The sequence below is a fragment of the Tachypleus tridentatus genome, chromosome 13 (genome assembly GCF_004210375.1).
Source record: "Tachypleus tridentatus isolate NWPU-2018 chromosome 13, ASM421037v1, whole genome shotgun sequence".
NCBI lineage: Eukaryota > Metazoa > Arthropoda > Merostomata > Xiphosura > Limulidae > Tachypleus > Tachypleus tridentatus.
The window spans coordinates 42,590,771-42,608,402 of NC_134837.1; the positions used below are offsets into that span (position 1 = coordinate 42,590,771).

The window sequence follows — 17,632 nt, forward strand, 5'->3', positions numbered from 1 at the left end:
CACCAAAATTCCAGAGAGAGCGAAGAGGAAGGTTTTCAGAGAAGTTGGTAGGAACCATCATTTAACACGTAAATGACATACAGAAACTGGTAAGGGAAACTGGGGTTGAAGTAAGCACCTCTACAGTCACAAACATGTTACGCTCTTCTGTGTTCAAAGCATGCCATCCTCGTAGAACTCCATATTTAAACCCTGTTCATTGAGAAGCACAATTGAGGTATGCAAGTAAGCATGTAGATAAACCCTTTACCTATTGGAAGAGTATTCTTTGGTCAGATGAGACTAAAATCGAGCTTTTCGGCCATAATGATGTTCGCTATATTTTCTGTAAGAAGGGGGAACGAAATATTCCAAAGAACACCGTCCCTACAGTTAAACACGGAGGTGGCTCGATCATGCTATGGGGTTCCTTCAGCTCTTCTGGTATAGGCAGCCTTCACAGTGTCAACGGAATCATGAAAAAAGAAGAGTACGTTGATATATTAGGCACTTATATCAAGAATGATGCTCGGAAATTGCGGCTTGGGCGTCGTTGGATCTTCCAGCACGACACTGACCCAAAGCACACATCGAGATATGTGCAATCCTGGTTGCAGAGGATCCATATAAGCGTTCTGGAGTGGCCATCACAGTCACCCGATCTCAACCCAATTGAAAACGTTTGGCATGAGTCGAAGACCACGGTTCATCAGCATCATCCGAAAAACTTGCAAGAGTTGGAGGCCTTCTGTAAAGAAGAATGGAAGAAAATACCAGTCAAATACTGTCAAACGATCATGGAGGGCTATGAGGAGAGATTGTGCCAAGTAATTCACCTGAAAAGCTACACAACTGACCATTAAAGTAAACGCACGAACACTTTCTGTCCATCCTATGTATGGCTATTTGTTTATAAACAGTTTATATTTCATTCAATTTACATAAAAATCTATGTAAATGTGTATTAGTATAATGTTTAAAATATACTCTACTTTCATTATCCTAATCGTGACACTTTTTAAGTTATGAGGAAAAACTACTCACGACGCAGGGATACGAACACTTTCTGTTGTAACTGTATAAATGTGGAGAATTATGGTGCCATACCATCATGATTTATTATGTAGTTTATGAAATAACAACATGTGTTTTGGACCTTGTTTAGAGCTCTTGTTTTCAAAAGAGTTTAAAGGAATATTTTTATTGAAAAAATGATTTAATTTAAACACAAATTTCATGACCAAGAGAGAGAGAGTTTAGGAAAACAAGTGCAACTAAGTGTAATCAATTTGGAGATTAGCGACTATTGAATTCAAGCCTACATTTTGAAGTCTCCACAAGACTGCCAGACCATCGCTAGTCAAAAATAATGGCAGCCCCACCTCTGGTCCAGACCAAGAACACTCGGCTAGAAATGACTGGACATCCTGCTAATACTAGATTGCATCTACCAGTTAGAGCTGTTTACTAAGGCGATCAGCCCGGCATGGCAAAGCGTGTTAAAGCGTGCGACTCGTAATCTGAGGGTCACGGGTTCGCATCCTCATCGCCTCAAACATGCTCTCCCTTTCAGCCGTGAGGTCGTTATAATGTGACGGTAAATCCCACTATTCGTTGGTAAAAGAGTAGCCCAAGAGTTGGCGGTGGGTGGTGATGACTAGCTGCCTTCCCTCTAGTCTTACATTGCTAAATTAGGGACGGGTAGCACAGATAGCCCTCTAGTAGTTTTGTGCAAAATTCAAAAACAAAAAACAAACAAATTAAGCCGATCAAAATAGTTGACACCCTTGGGCCAAAGCTAGGATAGTCAGGTAGTTTGAAAACTATTAACTGAAAGGGTGTTGTAACCCCTTGATTTCAAAACCATTGAATAAAATTAGAAGTGGAGTGTATGCACTACGTTGGAGAACTGCTGAAAGGATGTGGGCGACCTCTCGCTTTCTCAGCAAATAAATTTTTTAATATCAAACATCAAATACTTCTAAAGGTAATTACCCCCATAGTGTTATTGAATGGAAATAATTCTACCACGGATGCTTAGAGTATTCACTAGATTTTTGTACACATCTACCTGGAAAATGTGCCATATGTACGAGTTACGGAAATTGTGCTTTTTATGAAAAGCAAAATCAGCAGTAATGGCGTGGAGACGAAGAATTTCATCTTGGCGTTAAGAATTGGTGAAGATTAGATTTACTGTGATGAATAACTTGGAAGAAACGTCTTGTAAATGCGAAGTAGTTTCTATTTTCACTAATTATGGTAAGGCGATATGCGGCGATAGGCACAAAACTGAGGTCTATACTATGTAAAAACTACACTGACAAACACCACACCAACATTATTTATAAAATACAATGTGATAATTGCCACGACTTCTATATTGGAGAAACAAGTAGAAAAATGGAAACCAGGTTCAAAGAACATAAAAAGTAACCTTCACATGTTTTCGAACACTGCAAGTCAAATAAACACAGCATAACCAGAGAAAACACTCAAATACTAAATAAAGAAACAAACATAAACAAACGCAAAATTAAAGAAGCCTTACTTATACAACAACTTAAACCCAAAATAAACCAATACAAAGGAACACCTTTATACCTATATTAAAAATAATATAATAAATAATATAAAATTATATATTCAAACATCTAAGACCGCCCTCTACATTCCGACACTCAGTTACACAACCCCTTTCAAACATGTGGTCAGCTTCCGGTCAGTTACCTCTTTCTTTCTTTGTGAACCTTACGATGATCGAAGAAGGTCGAAACGTTGTTCGCTCCTCTACGTAAAATATTTTCTCAACCCAAACGAGCCGTTTTTACATATATATTTACTAGGTTTTGTTGTCATTAGGTAAAAATGGTATTAAATACAGAAGTCAAATGGCCTGATACTGCTTAATGGCTTGGTAAATTTTCTTTGGTTACAAACGGCTCGTTTATTTATATTACATACTCTGAACATTGTAGCATTTGTCTTTGCTCTAACCAATCAAAAATAATAATTTATTGAAATATATTTTGCTTCCCATTAGCTCAGCCATAAGCATAATGGCTTACACGAGTACAGTTCAAATAGTCGACTGACAAAGCTGCTGTGTAGTTTTTGCATATAAAAAGAAAACGTGAAATTTAAAAAATAATTTAGTAAACAGATTTTTATTGTAATTTATTTAGAGTAAATCATACGCTGATTATTATTAAACAACACGTTTCGTCAATTTTTTTGCTAGATGTGAAAATTAACAAGAATGATATATTTTATCATTAACGCCATAGAAGTCATCGGACTTTCCGGGAATTGTTTATTTCTCTGTGTAATGTTGTTAGCTTCTCATTTCCGGTGCTATGTAGCCGATGGCAATAATGTATGTGAAAAGGTGTTGGTGGTATTTTAACTTTGGAATAGATATAAGGGTTTCTATTTCAGTTTTATCGGTACTTCTTGGACCTACGTGTTTTTAGCACATTAATATTTTATCATTAGATATTATTAGAGTTATATGTGTCAATGGCAAGTAATTCATATTACTTTGCACATGCGTCAAACCACTCTGAGAAGGAGATAGCCCATTCCACCCTTTTAAAAATTCTCTCCGAGTAGCTGAACTGTGTATTGTCGCTTGTTTCAATGAGAAGAGGACACGTAAAAATATAAACTTGTGGAAAAAGGCTTTTTGTGGCGTCATAAATCATCTGGAATTTACTTTGTTTATTTCTGAAATCTTGCTTTATTTATAGTTTCTGTATTCGCCTTCCATAGCGATTGTAGGTATTTGTGGTCGGCATTCTTTTTAAATATTAAAAACATGTATTATTTTACAAAAACAAATCTTCAAATGCCAAAATTTCAAATGTTCATTAATAACACTAATAAGATTTATTGTGTTGTGCCACTAGAGGGCAAGAAAAGATTCAAAGTGCAATTGCTTTACGAGTGTTGTGGAAGTTTGAGCTGGTGTCTTATTTAATGTGATAAATGAAAGATACTCTAAATAGGCACTGTGACTGTAAGTTAGTTTTTGTTGTCTTGTACGAATATAATAAGTATAAAATATTTGATTAAGCAGTTTATTTAACAACTGTTTTGCAAAGCTTCATGGGCCTGGCATGGCCTGGCGCGTTAAGGCTTGCGCTTCGTAATCTGAGGGTCGCGGGCTCGTATCCCCGTCGCGCCAAACATGCTCGCCCTTTCAGCCGTGGGGGCGTTATAAAGTGACGGTCAATCCCACTATTCGTTGGTAAAAGAGTATCCCAAGAGTTGGCGGTGGGTGGTGATGACTAGCTGCCTTCCCTCTAGTCTTACACTGCTAAATTAGGGATGGCTAGCACAGATAGCCCTCGAGTAGCTTTGTGCGAAATTCCAAAAAACAAAAAAGCAAAGCTTCACAAACACTTCCCATGATGCAGTAAAAAAAAACAAATGAAGCTGTGATTAAAACAGATCATCCACACTGCGGATTGCAGTAATGATGATACTCTTACTGCTACGAGCCTTAGTAGCATCTAATAGTGTCACTCATTTAACTTACTGAACTTACTGTTTTAGTTTTTTGAGTGTAACGAAAACGCGAAATCTCGCAACAACACAAATAGTCTTGCTATTATAATATTGGTAGCCATTGGACAATTGAGTAGTTTAAGGTGTAAGATGATAGTCTCGGCCCAGTTAAGTAAAGTGTTTTGTTAATGTAAATTTACAAACTCTATTTGATTCAAATTTTGAATAAAATTAACATGCTCATTAGTACTAGCAGGGGTGAAATTCTTAAAAAGAAAAAAAAATTCATTGGATAAAAAAGAACATATTATCCCATCAAGGATGTCCCTGCCATATAACCTATAACCACTCCTTACTACTCGTGTATCCCTTTAATCTTTTTATGTTTGAAAAATAATACTATTTTAACTTCTGATGACTCTTATGCCATCAAAATTTGAACTTATTGTTTTTACTGCTAAACACAAAAAAGTTTAATGCATTTATATTATCAGTATCAATAATAATCTTAAACACCTCAATCATATCTCCTCTAACTCTTCAGCTTTCCATAGAAAAAAGTTTTTAGAAATTATAGCCTCTCTTACGACACATCTTGGGTATTGTCCAAGTGGCTTTTCTTTGAACTGTCTCTCATGTTTTAATGTCCTTGAGTAAGAGAGCTTCAAACTGTACACAGTACTCTAAATGATACCTCATAAGTTATTTATACAGTGAAATTATAATATCCCTTGTCTTTGTTTGCAATGTTTCTATAGATGTTACTTAAAATCCTATTAGCCCTCTTACTAGCTATGATCACAACACAAATCTCATTTTCTTGAACTGCATTTAATGTATTCCCCTTGAAATTGTAACAGTGAATTGAGTTGCAAAAACCTTCATGCATATATTACAATTTGAATAGTCAAACATCTGCTGTGTATTGACCCAATGCATCAAATGATTTAAATCTCCTTATAAGACTTCAACATCTTTGATACAGTTATCCAATCCAAAAATCTTAGTCATATGCAAATTTCAAAATTAACATAAATCACAAACAACAGAGTACAAAGCACAGCACCCTGAAGCACATTGCTTGTAATTGTGATTCGGTCATATCTAACCCCATTTATTGCAACTGTTTTCTACTCTCCAGCCAATTTTTTATCCAATTTAATAACAATTAACTCAAAACCACTGATTTAACTTTTGTACCAATTCTTTTTGTGAGGCATGCTATCATAGACTTTCTAAAAATCAAGGTAAACCAAATTCACCAGCTTCATCAACTCTTGCAGTAATGTCTTTAAAGTAGACATACTAAGTGAGTGAACTGGACAAGTTTTTGAAAAATAAAAAAATTGCATGTAAAAATTAAAAAAATGACAAAGCACCTCAAATATGTCTCATACTAGTACTGTCTTCAATATATTAGTTCAGGTATACATTCAGTATTGGTAGGTGTTGGCAGAATTTCACCTGAATACTAGTAGTAGTAAAACTAAGTAAATTGGAACTGCTCAAATTTTAAAATCGTTTTTGTTATAATAATGCAAATATTATTAATGTGAAATGTTTAAGGAATTTCTTTATGCTGTGAATGTGGAAATGGATATTGTTTAATTTTTAAGACAGTTTATATGAACTTTTGAAATCTAAATCATCATTGTTAGCTGCTTTCATCTAGCAAACAACAAAATTATAATATTAAAATGAATCTTGCATCATTATAAATGAATATTGGTATGTTTAATTTGTAATCCTGTGTAACATAGCTTCAAATTTATCTTTAAATTGTATATGACTTGCTCTGAAATCAGATTTCATATATTTTAGATTGCTTTCAAATATTTACAAAAGACTTGGTTTACCCATTTATATAAAACTTTTAACAGCCTTTCATTTAATGTTATTTGACATGTTGTAATGAAAAAACTGCAACTTCTTTGGATGAACAATTTTATTAGCAACTTGTATGACATTTAAACTACAGTATCATACAATCTGCTGGCAAAATTGTTCATCTAGAAAAAGAATTTTTACTTTGTTCATAATATCTTATTCTGTATCGTTATACTAGAATAGAGCCTATCAGAAATGGTAGGGCAAGTATTACACCCCCATCCCATAGTATATCCTAACTTCACATTTCATAGTTAACTGAAATAAATACATTTTGTTAAGTAAATCTTGGCCAACAAAGAGGCAGAAAAGTGCAATCAAGAAAGCCAAATATCAGTAAATTTCTTTGTGAGCCAATCAAAATTAAGAGAATTTGTGAAATGAATTTATAATATATTCATAGAATAATTATTAGTAAAAATCAGTTACATCAACAACTTCTAATATATACAAAAGCAACTGTATGTTGGTAACACTACATTCTTATAATAGCTTTTATATTGCTTGGGAACAAAAGTGTAACCTTATATTGCTGTTGGTCTATGTACTGAAAGCATGAAATGAAGTGTATAGACAACAAAACTAAAATAATATTTATTGATATAACAAAAGAGGGCATAATTCACAACTGATTTAAGTATCAAAGTGAATCAGTATTTTTATTTTCATAATAAATTTTGTACACTTAGCTCTAAGCTAGGTAATCCCACACTGTCTCTACTTTAGGCTTATTATACCAACACTCACTACACTCGTAAGGTTTTACAACATCTGTCATCATGGCTTCCCCTGCACCCCCATTACTAAACATCATAGTGGTCAGAGAGTAATTAAACTATCTTGATAAATACCTTTTGAATTCTACGACTCCTACCATATCAAGAAATTAAGCATGATGTGACAGACACATACACACACACATTAGCTTTTATATAGGTTAGTTTGTTTTTTAAGTATTGAAAGTAAGAAAACATTCAGCATGTCTGAAAAGTTCTTTAGCAAGTTCAACATCTTGTATATTTTTTGTAACATACTGCCATAAACATTCCAGTTATTCAAAACTGTTTAGTACCATAAAAATGGCACAAGTAATGAAGACAGTAAGTTCAAATTATAGAGTATTTTATATAGAAAAAGTCAAAAGTTCTGATCATTTAAAAACACAGAAATTCTGGAGAATGAAAGTATATGAATTATCTATTGAAATAAACATGCTATGATACTGCTTCTTTATACTTATGTTGTAAGTTATATAGCATTTAAGAGACACTTTATCCACATCTGACTAAATTTGATATGTATTATTAATTTAACTCTGTGCAACTAAAGTTCCTTATTCTGATTGAAAGACAGTTGAAAAGGAATAGCTTTAAATTTGGCAACTCAGGGAATAATTTGACTGGTAATGCATTGCAATTTGTGATAGCAATCAACTTATGGCCTAGTGGTTAGGGTGCTGAACTTGCAATTTGTGTGTCGCCTGTTTGAATCTTGTCACAGAATATGTATACTCTTTCTGCTGTGGAGCCCAAGAGTTGGTAGTGTTATGTTGACTTGTTGATTTTTTCTAGCCTATCACTTTCACATTAGGAAAGGCTGGTACAAATAGCTGGCAACTAGATTTGCACAAATATTTAAAAAGAAACAAAAACAAGTGATCCAAATTGGCCTTATTTGACTTAAGTACCTTTGAATAACACAAAGTGTGACACAATTGTAATTACAGTCAAGATTTTTTAATTGTCTGTAATTTTATGATTTATTCATAAAGTTTATAGAGGTAGAACATATTCATTTTAGTGAGGCTCTATATTACAGATCCTTTTTTTAATGTGTTATTCCTGTTTTGAAAGAGATGTATATTTTTAATAGAAAAATAAATTATATGAATAGCTCTAATAGAAGAACATTAATCAATAGCACTTGCAAGGTTAAGAAATTCATATATAAATAATTATGTTATTGAAATATTTTTCATAAAACATAAGTTGTTGTTTGAATGTTTTTCTCAAGATTCTAGCAACTTGAAGTATTTTTTATGGATTTCATCTACTCGAGACATTGTGTTAACTGCATGTTGTGCAAATTTATCCAACTGTTATTCAAAGTTATTTTGTGTAATTGGCATTGCTGCTTTGCAAAACTATTGAAATAAATTATCCAGTTGAGTTTTACATTTTATGAAGTGTTCCACTATATCATGACATGATGGCCAATATATTGATTATTTACATTTATATGTCTCATGCTTATAATACAGATAATCACATGCTTTATTAATATTAAAACATTCAAAAGATACTTACCTATATTATAATGTGGAAATTCATCAATCATAAATATTATATTTGTAAGATTTTGTCAACATTTTATAGTTGCAGTATGTACTGTACTTAGATGTGTGTTGACTGCTTTGTCAAATGGTATGTGTATGCATATATTTTACACAACATGAATGTGAGGGTACTGATTATTGGTTAAATGCCAGTTATGTTTTTAATCTTGTTTACTATGTACGTATAAATAAGAATATAGATTTAACTTAATGGTTACTTTTTAGAAGCTATAAAATGTCACCAGTGTTACTAAGGTTAAAATTTCTCTATTGTAAAAAGACAAATTAATAATCACTATTATTAACTCAATTAAAATATTTTATTGAATAATTGATTATTTAACCATATAAGAATGAAGGGGTTAACGTAACCAACCTTGGAATTTTGAAACTATATATACTATTACTCTGATAATGTTAAGTGATATTCACAAAATTTGGCAAGCTTTAAATAAAATTAAAAATCTGTTGTATTCAATAAATCAATTTTTTTATAATTTTTTTAAACTAAAGACTTGTCTATGAATTAACATTGTTTTCACTGAGAAAGTTTGTAAGGAAATTTTCCTGCTAAAAATAGAAATACCTCTTTTTATTATACAGTTTTCATATTTCAATAAAGGTTAGAAGGGTTATGCAAATAAAATATGAACAAAATTGTGATATCTATTTCCTTTTAATTGTGTGGGTTTTATTGCTGTGCTGTAATCTCATTGAAGTTCTAATACAGGGTGGGCAAAAATTATGGGCACCCCATTATTTAAAGCTCTGTTAACAATTTAGTTTTTTATGTTTTAGTAATAATTGTGGCAAAGGAACAGTATGAAACAGTTGATGCTTTGAAACACAAGATTGTTAAAAAGTTTTTCTAAGGTCACTCTGATGTGCTAAGGAAGATATAACATTTTAACATGTGGAATTATCATCCTACATTGTGAAAATGAAGACCAACAAACAGATATTTTGGATTCTTAATCAAATGTTTTGTTAGTGTGCATTAATATGAGACATAAATATGTCAATGTGCAATAAATTATTTCTTTCATGAACATTATCTTTACTTGAGGAAGGGGGTGCCCAGACATTTTGCCCCACCATGTCAGTCACATAGAAGCCCATAACTCTTATGTAGGAGTATTGTAAAGTGCTTCCTAAATTTAATTTTTAAAAGAAAACATGAGCTAATTGTAGATATTTTACTGAAGCATTGTTAGGCCTATCTGTTGAGAAGTTTCTAATTTTTATATTTTAATTTACTTTTGTTAGGAAAATTTTTATCAATAAATAATACATATATACATAAACACAAAAACATCAAGGAGTTCTTGTACTTGTTGCATACATGAGTAAAACATTGTAGGTATTCTTTCTTAAGCCTTGTTGAATTTGAAATGTAGGTGTGCAAAAAATAAAGTAGCTTTCAACTATGCATTTTAGAACATATTAAATATACAAGCCACTAGAATAGAATGTTTGAAAACTACTCTAACTTATCCAACTTTCTAATGTGACTATAAATGAGATAAAAAATTGCTTTAGGTGTTTGGTGCACCTAATCTGATCACAACATTTTAAGCAATTTCGCTTACTAATAGGTTACAATGAGACAAATGACTTGTGAGATTTATTTTCAAAGGTATTGTAAAGTTGTATCTCAGAAAATCAAGCAGGTAGGAGATAGAGGTATTAGACTTGTGATTGATATATATTTTGTTCAAATTTGTTAGAAATGGCAGTAGCTTCTTTTTGATATAAAGAGTTTACATGACAGATAAAAAAGAATAAAGATAATGTTTTTTTTTTTTAAATTGCACTGGATTAATATGTTTGAACTTAGGTAGCTTTCCCTCACAGGATTTGCAACTAATCAGACTGGCCATTAACATCTGTCTTTTTCAGTCAACTAGATTTTGAAATGGCCTCTGACTTGCATTTATAGATAGGTTAATGGAAGTGCTGGCTATAAATAGATTAAAAAAAATTTGCTTACTTTTCAAGATACTCAGGGATCAAAATATTACATTTCTGCATTCCCAAAGAATTTAAATTTGCTTGAGAAGTTTTATATTTTTAACCAGTTTTCTCAATTAGGAATTCATAGTCTATTCATATTCATTTAGTTACGATCAAGGAACGTGAACATATTGCATAGATTAAATAAACGATTAATTAGGAAATGAAACTTTACATGATAGAATATAGTCTTTCTGATAGCTTTCTCTCAAGTGAATGTAATTTTATTTCATTATTTCTATTCCATGTACCATATCTGATGAACAAAACCAAGCAATTCATTTTTGACTGATAGCCTGTTGTAGGAAAAATTCGTACAGATATGTAAATTTTATATAGAGGAAAAAATTTCCTTATGGTTATAAAGAATGTCATCATCCATGTAAAGTTTCTTAGTAAATAATTCCTAAAGTTAGAATGAAAGGGTAGGGGCTTCTCTGGTTGACAACTTTTTTGGTGTTTAACAAATTAAGAAGTTGGGAGGTAATTACTTGTAATTTTATACTGTTTGTGTTTGTAACTGGATGGAAAATGTAGAAACCTACTAATGAAGTTAGAAAGGAATAAAAATCCTATAACCCATAAGCTTTCAAAAAGTGGGCCTTTCAAAAGTAATCAGATTATAGGATTTTTATTCATTTCTATCAAGACTTCTTGAATCTACTTGTTTTGATAACATCATGAATGAAGTTGGAAGTTCTGATGTGTAAAGCTTGGAATTATCAGGTAACACCAAAAAATTAAGATTGGAATTTTGGTTTTTTAGTATGTCATCTTGAAACTAAAAAGTTGAAACTTTGGTAACATAAAAATTTAAATTATCTGTGCTTTCTTGCCAAGTTTATTGACATATGTTGATGATAGTACTATGTAACACAAATTTTGTTCCTAGATGTGTTATTGTGTAACTGCTTGTGTTGTAAAAGTACAGAAAATGGCCATTATTCCCTTCAAACTTTGCTTTTGTAACCTGTATAATGACATTTAGAAATTAATATATTTTCTTTGTAAAAATGAGCATATTTGCACATTTTCATTTACATAAGGTCTGAATAAAACAACATATGAATCAAGATTTACATGTATTTATACTAAAGTTATACAAAAATATTTAAAAGTGAGTAGTTTTTCGAGATTTACAACTGTAATGTAAATCTCTTTCATATATCAGCTACCAAATATAGTGTCCCATCATGTTTTTGTTATATGCTTCCAGGTCACAAAAGCAAAGTTTGAAGAGAAAAATAGGTCTTTTTCATTTACTTTAGGCAAAAGCAATTGGGAAATAACACTTTCTGCCCAGGAACAAGAAAAAGTAAAGATTTTGTTACATAGTGTAATGTTTAAATGTTAAATATAACATTAAAATATCATGATATACAAAGTTCAACTGAAAGGTATGGCAGTAGTTAACTCTCAGAAATTACTAAACATAGACTAATGCCAGTAACCATGTGTAATACTCTTAAGCTAGCATATTTACATAAACAAGTTTCTTGTTCAGTTATGACTTGAGCTAGATGGGAGTCTGGTTGTTGTCACATGCCATGTAACACTGCTCAGTAAAATAAACTTTAAGTTTGATTTATCCATATGCACATGTTTTATTATGATTTCCTAGAGTTTCTGTTGTTGTAAAATGTAAATATAAATTATTTTAACTGACAGAAATGGTACCTTATGGCAGCTATTTGTGCTAATAATTAGCAGTTCTAGTATTCATACCTTATAGAAAGCAATTTACAAAAAGGAACATTTTCTAAAAAAAGGATTTTTCTAGGAAATACTGCACTGATTGTGCTGATATAAACTGTAAAGCTTTTATGTATTAAAAGTGGTACCCTGTATGGAAAATAATAATTAAAATATTTTTTTTACTATATTTGCAAAAAACATCAATAGAGTCAATCTCTCACATACAGTCTTACAGAAAGTTGTATTCATGTTGTGAGGAGGGTACATTTATTTAAAATTGTGTTCTGTGATAACGAAATAGTTCTACATACTGTAATTATTTTTCTAATTTGAATCTTGAATATTCAAGGTGTGAAATTTTTTTATTATTATTGTGGTGCCATTCAAAAGATGGCACCATATTGTATTTATTATTTCTGATGCGTGCATAGCATAATAGTAAGATGCATTCTTTCGAAGCTTGTATCCATGTCACTTCTCACTTAAAGACTAGTTTTTCATACTTGTGATGTTGTTAACTGTTAAGATTTTCATACTGTTAAAGGAATTAGATGAAAAAATTGTATTCTCTACAAAGAGGCTACTACAAGTTTTTCGAAATTGTAAACATTGTCCTTTGTTTTTCATGCATTGTGACACAAATCTCATAAAACTTAAAACATTTTTTTTAATCAAATAATTAGTTTATTTAGTTTTAGTAGAGTAGTCTTGTGAAACATTTTCACTATGTTGAGGATGTGATACATATTAATGTACAACATGCTAGGATTTAGAAATCAAATTAATTTTAAATTGTTGTACCTGAAGGTTCTAACTTATGAAATGAATTGTGGTTTGGAAATGTTTCTAAAAACCCAAAATAAGCTGAAAATAGGAAAATTAATTGAATGTGAGAATACTCATTCATTTGAACATAATTTACTAATGGGTAAAATCATTATATAGTTGACAAATTCCACCAGTTGCTCAATTGTAATAAACACAATGTATGGGAGACTATTCTTGCCATAAACTGACTGATAAGTATTATAGCAATTTCTGGCTGGAAATTACATGTAGTTCAGGAATACTATTGAATTAAAAGCTAATTTTATTGGCTGTCTTAAAAAAATACACTTAATGTATTCAATCTCCACTGTACTTGTTTCGAGTGGTCTTGCAACATTCATACAGGAAAAGAACAAGCATTTGTCAAATGCAACAAAACAGACACATATTCCAAGAAACAAAACTTTCATTTGAAACCCAAAAATATCCAAGTTTTCATCATTATCTTACCACACTTAGCATTGCAGTTTATCTTCAAGAGTAAAATACTCATTATGTCAAATGTTAATTGTCAGCTGACAATTATATTAAGTTGAAAATAGATCAAAAACTTCAGAAAGTGTAAATTATTTTAGTGTTTTTCAGAGAAAAATACTAGATACAGACTTTTAGAACTTTGACTTGCCAATTATTCTTGGTTAAAGATGCAGTGTTTTTATTCGTGTATATTTAAGAAAGTATCTGTAAACAGTAAGTTATTTGTGGTTCTAAACTGTAATTAGTTATTAACAATAATTTTACAATATTAGGAATAAAAATAATCTATTTGAATTTATTTTTTTACTTGTATTTAATTGTATGTAAGTAGTGTATTTTACAACAGATAAGTGTAAGAAAGAAGTTAAACAGGAACAGAAAATAAATACTTAATTGTATTTTGTAATTTGATGTATAATGCCCTAAACTGTACATTTTTTTAACAGAAGAATATCAAAATTGGCATTAAAATGAACTTCACTCCAAGTCCTGGGCAGAAAGTTCTCCTTCTGTGGGGTGCATCAGTTGGTGAAGACATATTGGTTGATACTGTCAAATCTTTACGTGAAAAAGTAGGTCAGCAAGGAAGTGTTGCTGTTGAAAATATAGAGCGACTATTAGTGTGTGAGTATTTTCAATTTGCGCTTTTTGTACTCTGCATTAAAATCAGATGAAGAGTGGTGTTGATTAGATTCTACATTCTGCTTAAAGTTCACACATAAGCATTCATAAAGTTCAATATTTGGTTAATTAGAAATAAATGTTGTTGTGTTTTGTTGCTTAGAAATTTTTAAATTAATGTTTCAATATTTATCTCTTGTATATTTTATAAAGCTTGTCATGCTGTATCATCATTTGATGTTGTTTTGTGTGGACTTCCTTCTCCTGGTGCTGTAACTCATCCGACAGAAGTATTATCTGAAATAGCAAGATTACTTAGACCTGGAGGAAAACTTATTCTTAGGGAACCTGTAACAACTGAAGATATCAGTGAGTTTCATAATGTAATCTTACAGGAATAATGAAGCTATCATAATATATCTATATTTTATATATATACAGGATGCCCCAAAAAATGTATACACACCTTGAATGATTATAAATACAATGTTTATTAAGATATATCTAGATTTTATAATCCAAGTTTAAGAAGACAAGTGTAGAATCTTTTGAGTTACTGCAGGTGTTCAAACTGATGACTGTTCTGATCCAGAGACTGCTGATAACGTGGACAGATGGAATTGCAAACTTCACGGATTATTTGATTTGGTATTTGGATGCATTCTCTTTAAGTTGCTGGTCTCAGCTCATTGTTTGTTGCAGGTTTTATGCAATAAACCTTACCTTTGATGTATCCCCATATAAAAAAGTCCAGAGGTGTTGGGGTCTGGTGAACGTGGGGGAAATTCGATGCTACCTTTTCGCCCAATCCATCTGTTTAGCAAATTTTTGTCAAGATAGGCCTTCACATTATGATGGTAGTGAGGAGGTGCTCCACCTTGCTAGAAATAAAACTCATCTCCAAATTGCTCTCAAATGCATAGCATAACACATTCTTGCAGCAGATTCAGATAAACGAGACCAGTGACTGTGTTTTGGAAAAAGAATGGTCCAGTTGCACACAATGCTGATAATCCACACCACACTGTAACCCCCTGGTAAATTACATGGTGTTCAACCATAACATGCAGGTTTTGAGGTGCCCAGTAGATGCAATTGTGGCGATTAACTGAGCCATTTAACTTAAATGTGGCCTCATCGCTCCAGACAATCTTGTTTGGGAACTGTGCCTCCTCTGCAGATTTTGTCAGGTACCCCTCACATAGTTCAATTCTTCGGTCAGGATCATCTTCAGTGAGGGTGTGGACTAATGCCAAAATAAAACTTTTCCAATGAATCTGCTTCAACATGCGATGGACGCTCTATTCTAGGATTCCTGTCAAATGGGCTGTTTGCCGAACAGATTTTCTTGGAGATTGGTGAAGACTTTTCAACAGCTATGCTTTTCGTGTGGGACTGGTGGATGACCTCGATCTTCCAGAAAGCCCTTTATGGACATTTTGAACAGTTTCATTTGTTTCAAACTTATCTCTGATGGGAGTAATGGTGAGTCGCATTGGTGGACCTGTTTGAAACTCCCTTCTAAACCGTCTTTACTCTTGAGCTATGTTCTCACACTTCCAATAACACTTAAAGATAAATTTTCTTTTCTCAAAGCTTAGTCTTGCTTCTGCCATTACTTCAAATCAGTTGCACCTGTAAAAAATGAAAGTTTGAGTGAGTTATAATCATTCAAATTGTGTATACATGTTTCTGGGACACCCTGTATTTATATATATATATATACATGTGTGTGTGTTTGTGTAATTAAGAAAGAAAAAAAATTCAGTAGTATTGGTTGCAACTCTGGAAGTGTAGTTAAATTCAAAGCATTGAGGTCTGGTGATTGTGTAAGATAGGAAAAGTACCACATACTCCTGGAATAATTTATGACTGATTGGAGTACTGAGAATGGTTGGATTATAATCTTGGAAGTATCCATTAATATTTGGATGAATAATTTAAACTGTAGAGATTAACTTGATCAGCAGTAATGTTCAGTGTTTAATATAGATATTGTTTTTATTTGAATTAATGGGTCATGCTCATTCCAAAAAACATGCTTTCATACAGTGACACTATTTGTTGTTGCCTTTATTTTTAGAAATGCAAAAGTAGGTTCAGTGCTTCATACAGGTTTCTACAAACAAAAGCTTGGGACTCACATCAGCTAAAATCGAAATGAATCATAACTTGTTAGACCATGTGATTTGGTTCCAGTCCTTGAGAAGCCATTTATCATCAGTCGAAACACCATTGATTAACTTGTGACTTAGGTTTGCAACATATTTGTGTGTAATTCTGGTGAAGGTAGCATTGTGTTGGTTGAAATAGAAGGTTTCTATCAGTGCAACTAACCAAATGATTGTTTTTTATATGTAGTTCTGTCACTTTATGTTTTAAACTATAGTTGCACTTATCTAATGCATCCTTCTGTTCACTTTGTTATTATAATAAATCTACATCAATGAGGACTTTTGACCAGCTGGTCAATTCCACAGTACTTCTGGTTGAGACTTCTGCTAATTGATCATGTATCAACAACCATGCTGCCTAGGAATACTGTTAGATCATTCCCCTTCCTAATCTCATAAATAAAAAAAGCTCAAGCCTGTAGTTAAACACAATTCTCTAACCACGTGATATATTCAGCAATTTTGAAGGATTTACTTTTAACATTATTTTCAATCAGGGTATGGTTTTAATAAAGTGGTTAGGTGTGTGTTTATATATATCAGAGTTTATACAGGTTCTGAAAACTTGTGGATTCTTTTAAGTTTGGTTATTTTTTGAGGAAATACAATGTAGTTAAGAGTTGTAGGAAATTAAATGTCTTTATCAAAATATTTTTTCAAGAATTTTAAGAATATTAACACAAAACATTTTTAGTTTCTTGCTGTGTTTGAAATTTTGTTTCTCATCACCTGTCACGATCTTTTTTATCTCAACAGCAATTTAACTCTCGCAAATTAATTATATTAACTGTTTATTTTCCAGACTGTGAGTTACAATAATAAATGTTTGGCTAACTTGTCAAAAGCTGACCAAACATAGAGTAATGAAATGTTATAAATATAGGATTGAATTATTTCTCACATGTTCAACATTTCAGTGTATGTTTCTTTGAACAACAAAATTCTTAGCTGTTATTTCTAATAAATGAGTTTTATCAAAAAAAAGATTTTGAACACAGTTAATGTTTGAGATTTGTTTGAATCATTCTTAAAAGCGTGGTATCTCATTCATGTGAATGTGTAGGAATTTACAAAGTACACTTTACTATTGTACCAATAAATTTCCATTACTCAT

General features: G+C 31.8%; 1 protein-coding gene across 1 annotated transcript in view; it reads left to right on the forward strand.

Annotated features, from left to right (window-relative positions):
* Positions 1 to 1,348: 1,348 nt before the first annotated feature.
* Positions 1,349 to 17,632, forward strand: part of CIAPIN1 (cytokine induced apoptosis inhibitor 1) — a 31,331-nt gene continuing 15,047 nt past the window's right edge. Inside the window, exons 1-4 of the mRNA XM_076474393.1 lie at positions 1,349 to 1,432; positions 11,940 to 12,038; positions 14,170 to 14,347; positions 14,558 to 14,713. Coding sequence (XP_076330508.1) covers positions 1,349 to 1,432; positions 11,940 to 12,038; positions 14,170 to 14,347; positions 14,558 to 14,713 — 517 coding nt within the window. The remainder of the gene's footprint in view (positions 1,433 to 11,939; positions 12,039 to 14,169; positions 14,348 to 14,557; positions 14,714 to 17,632) is intronic.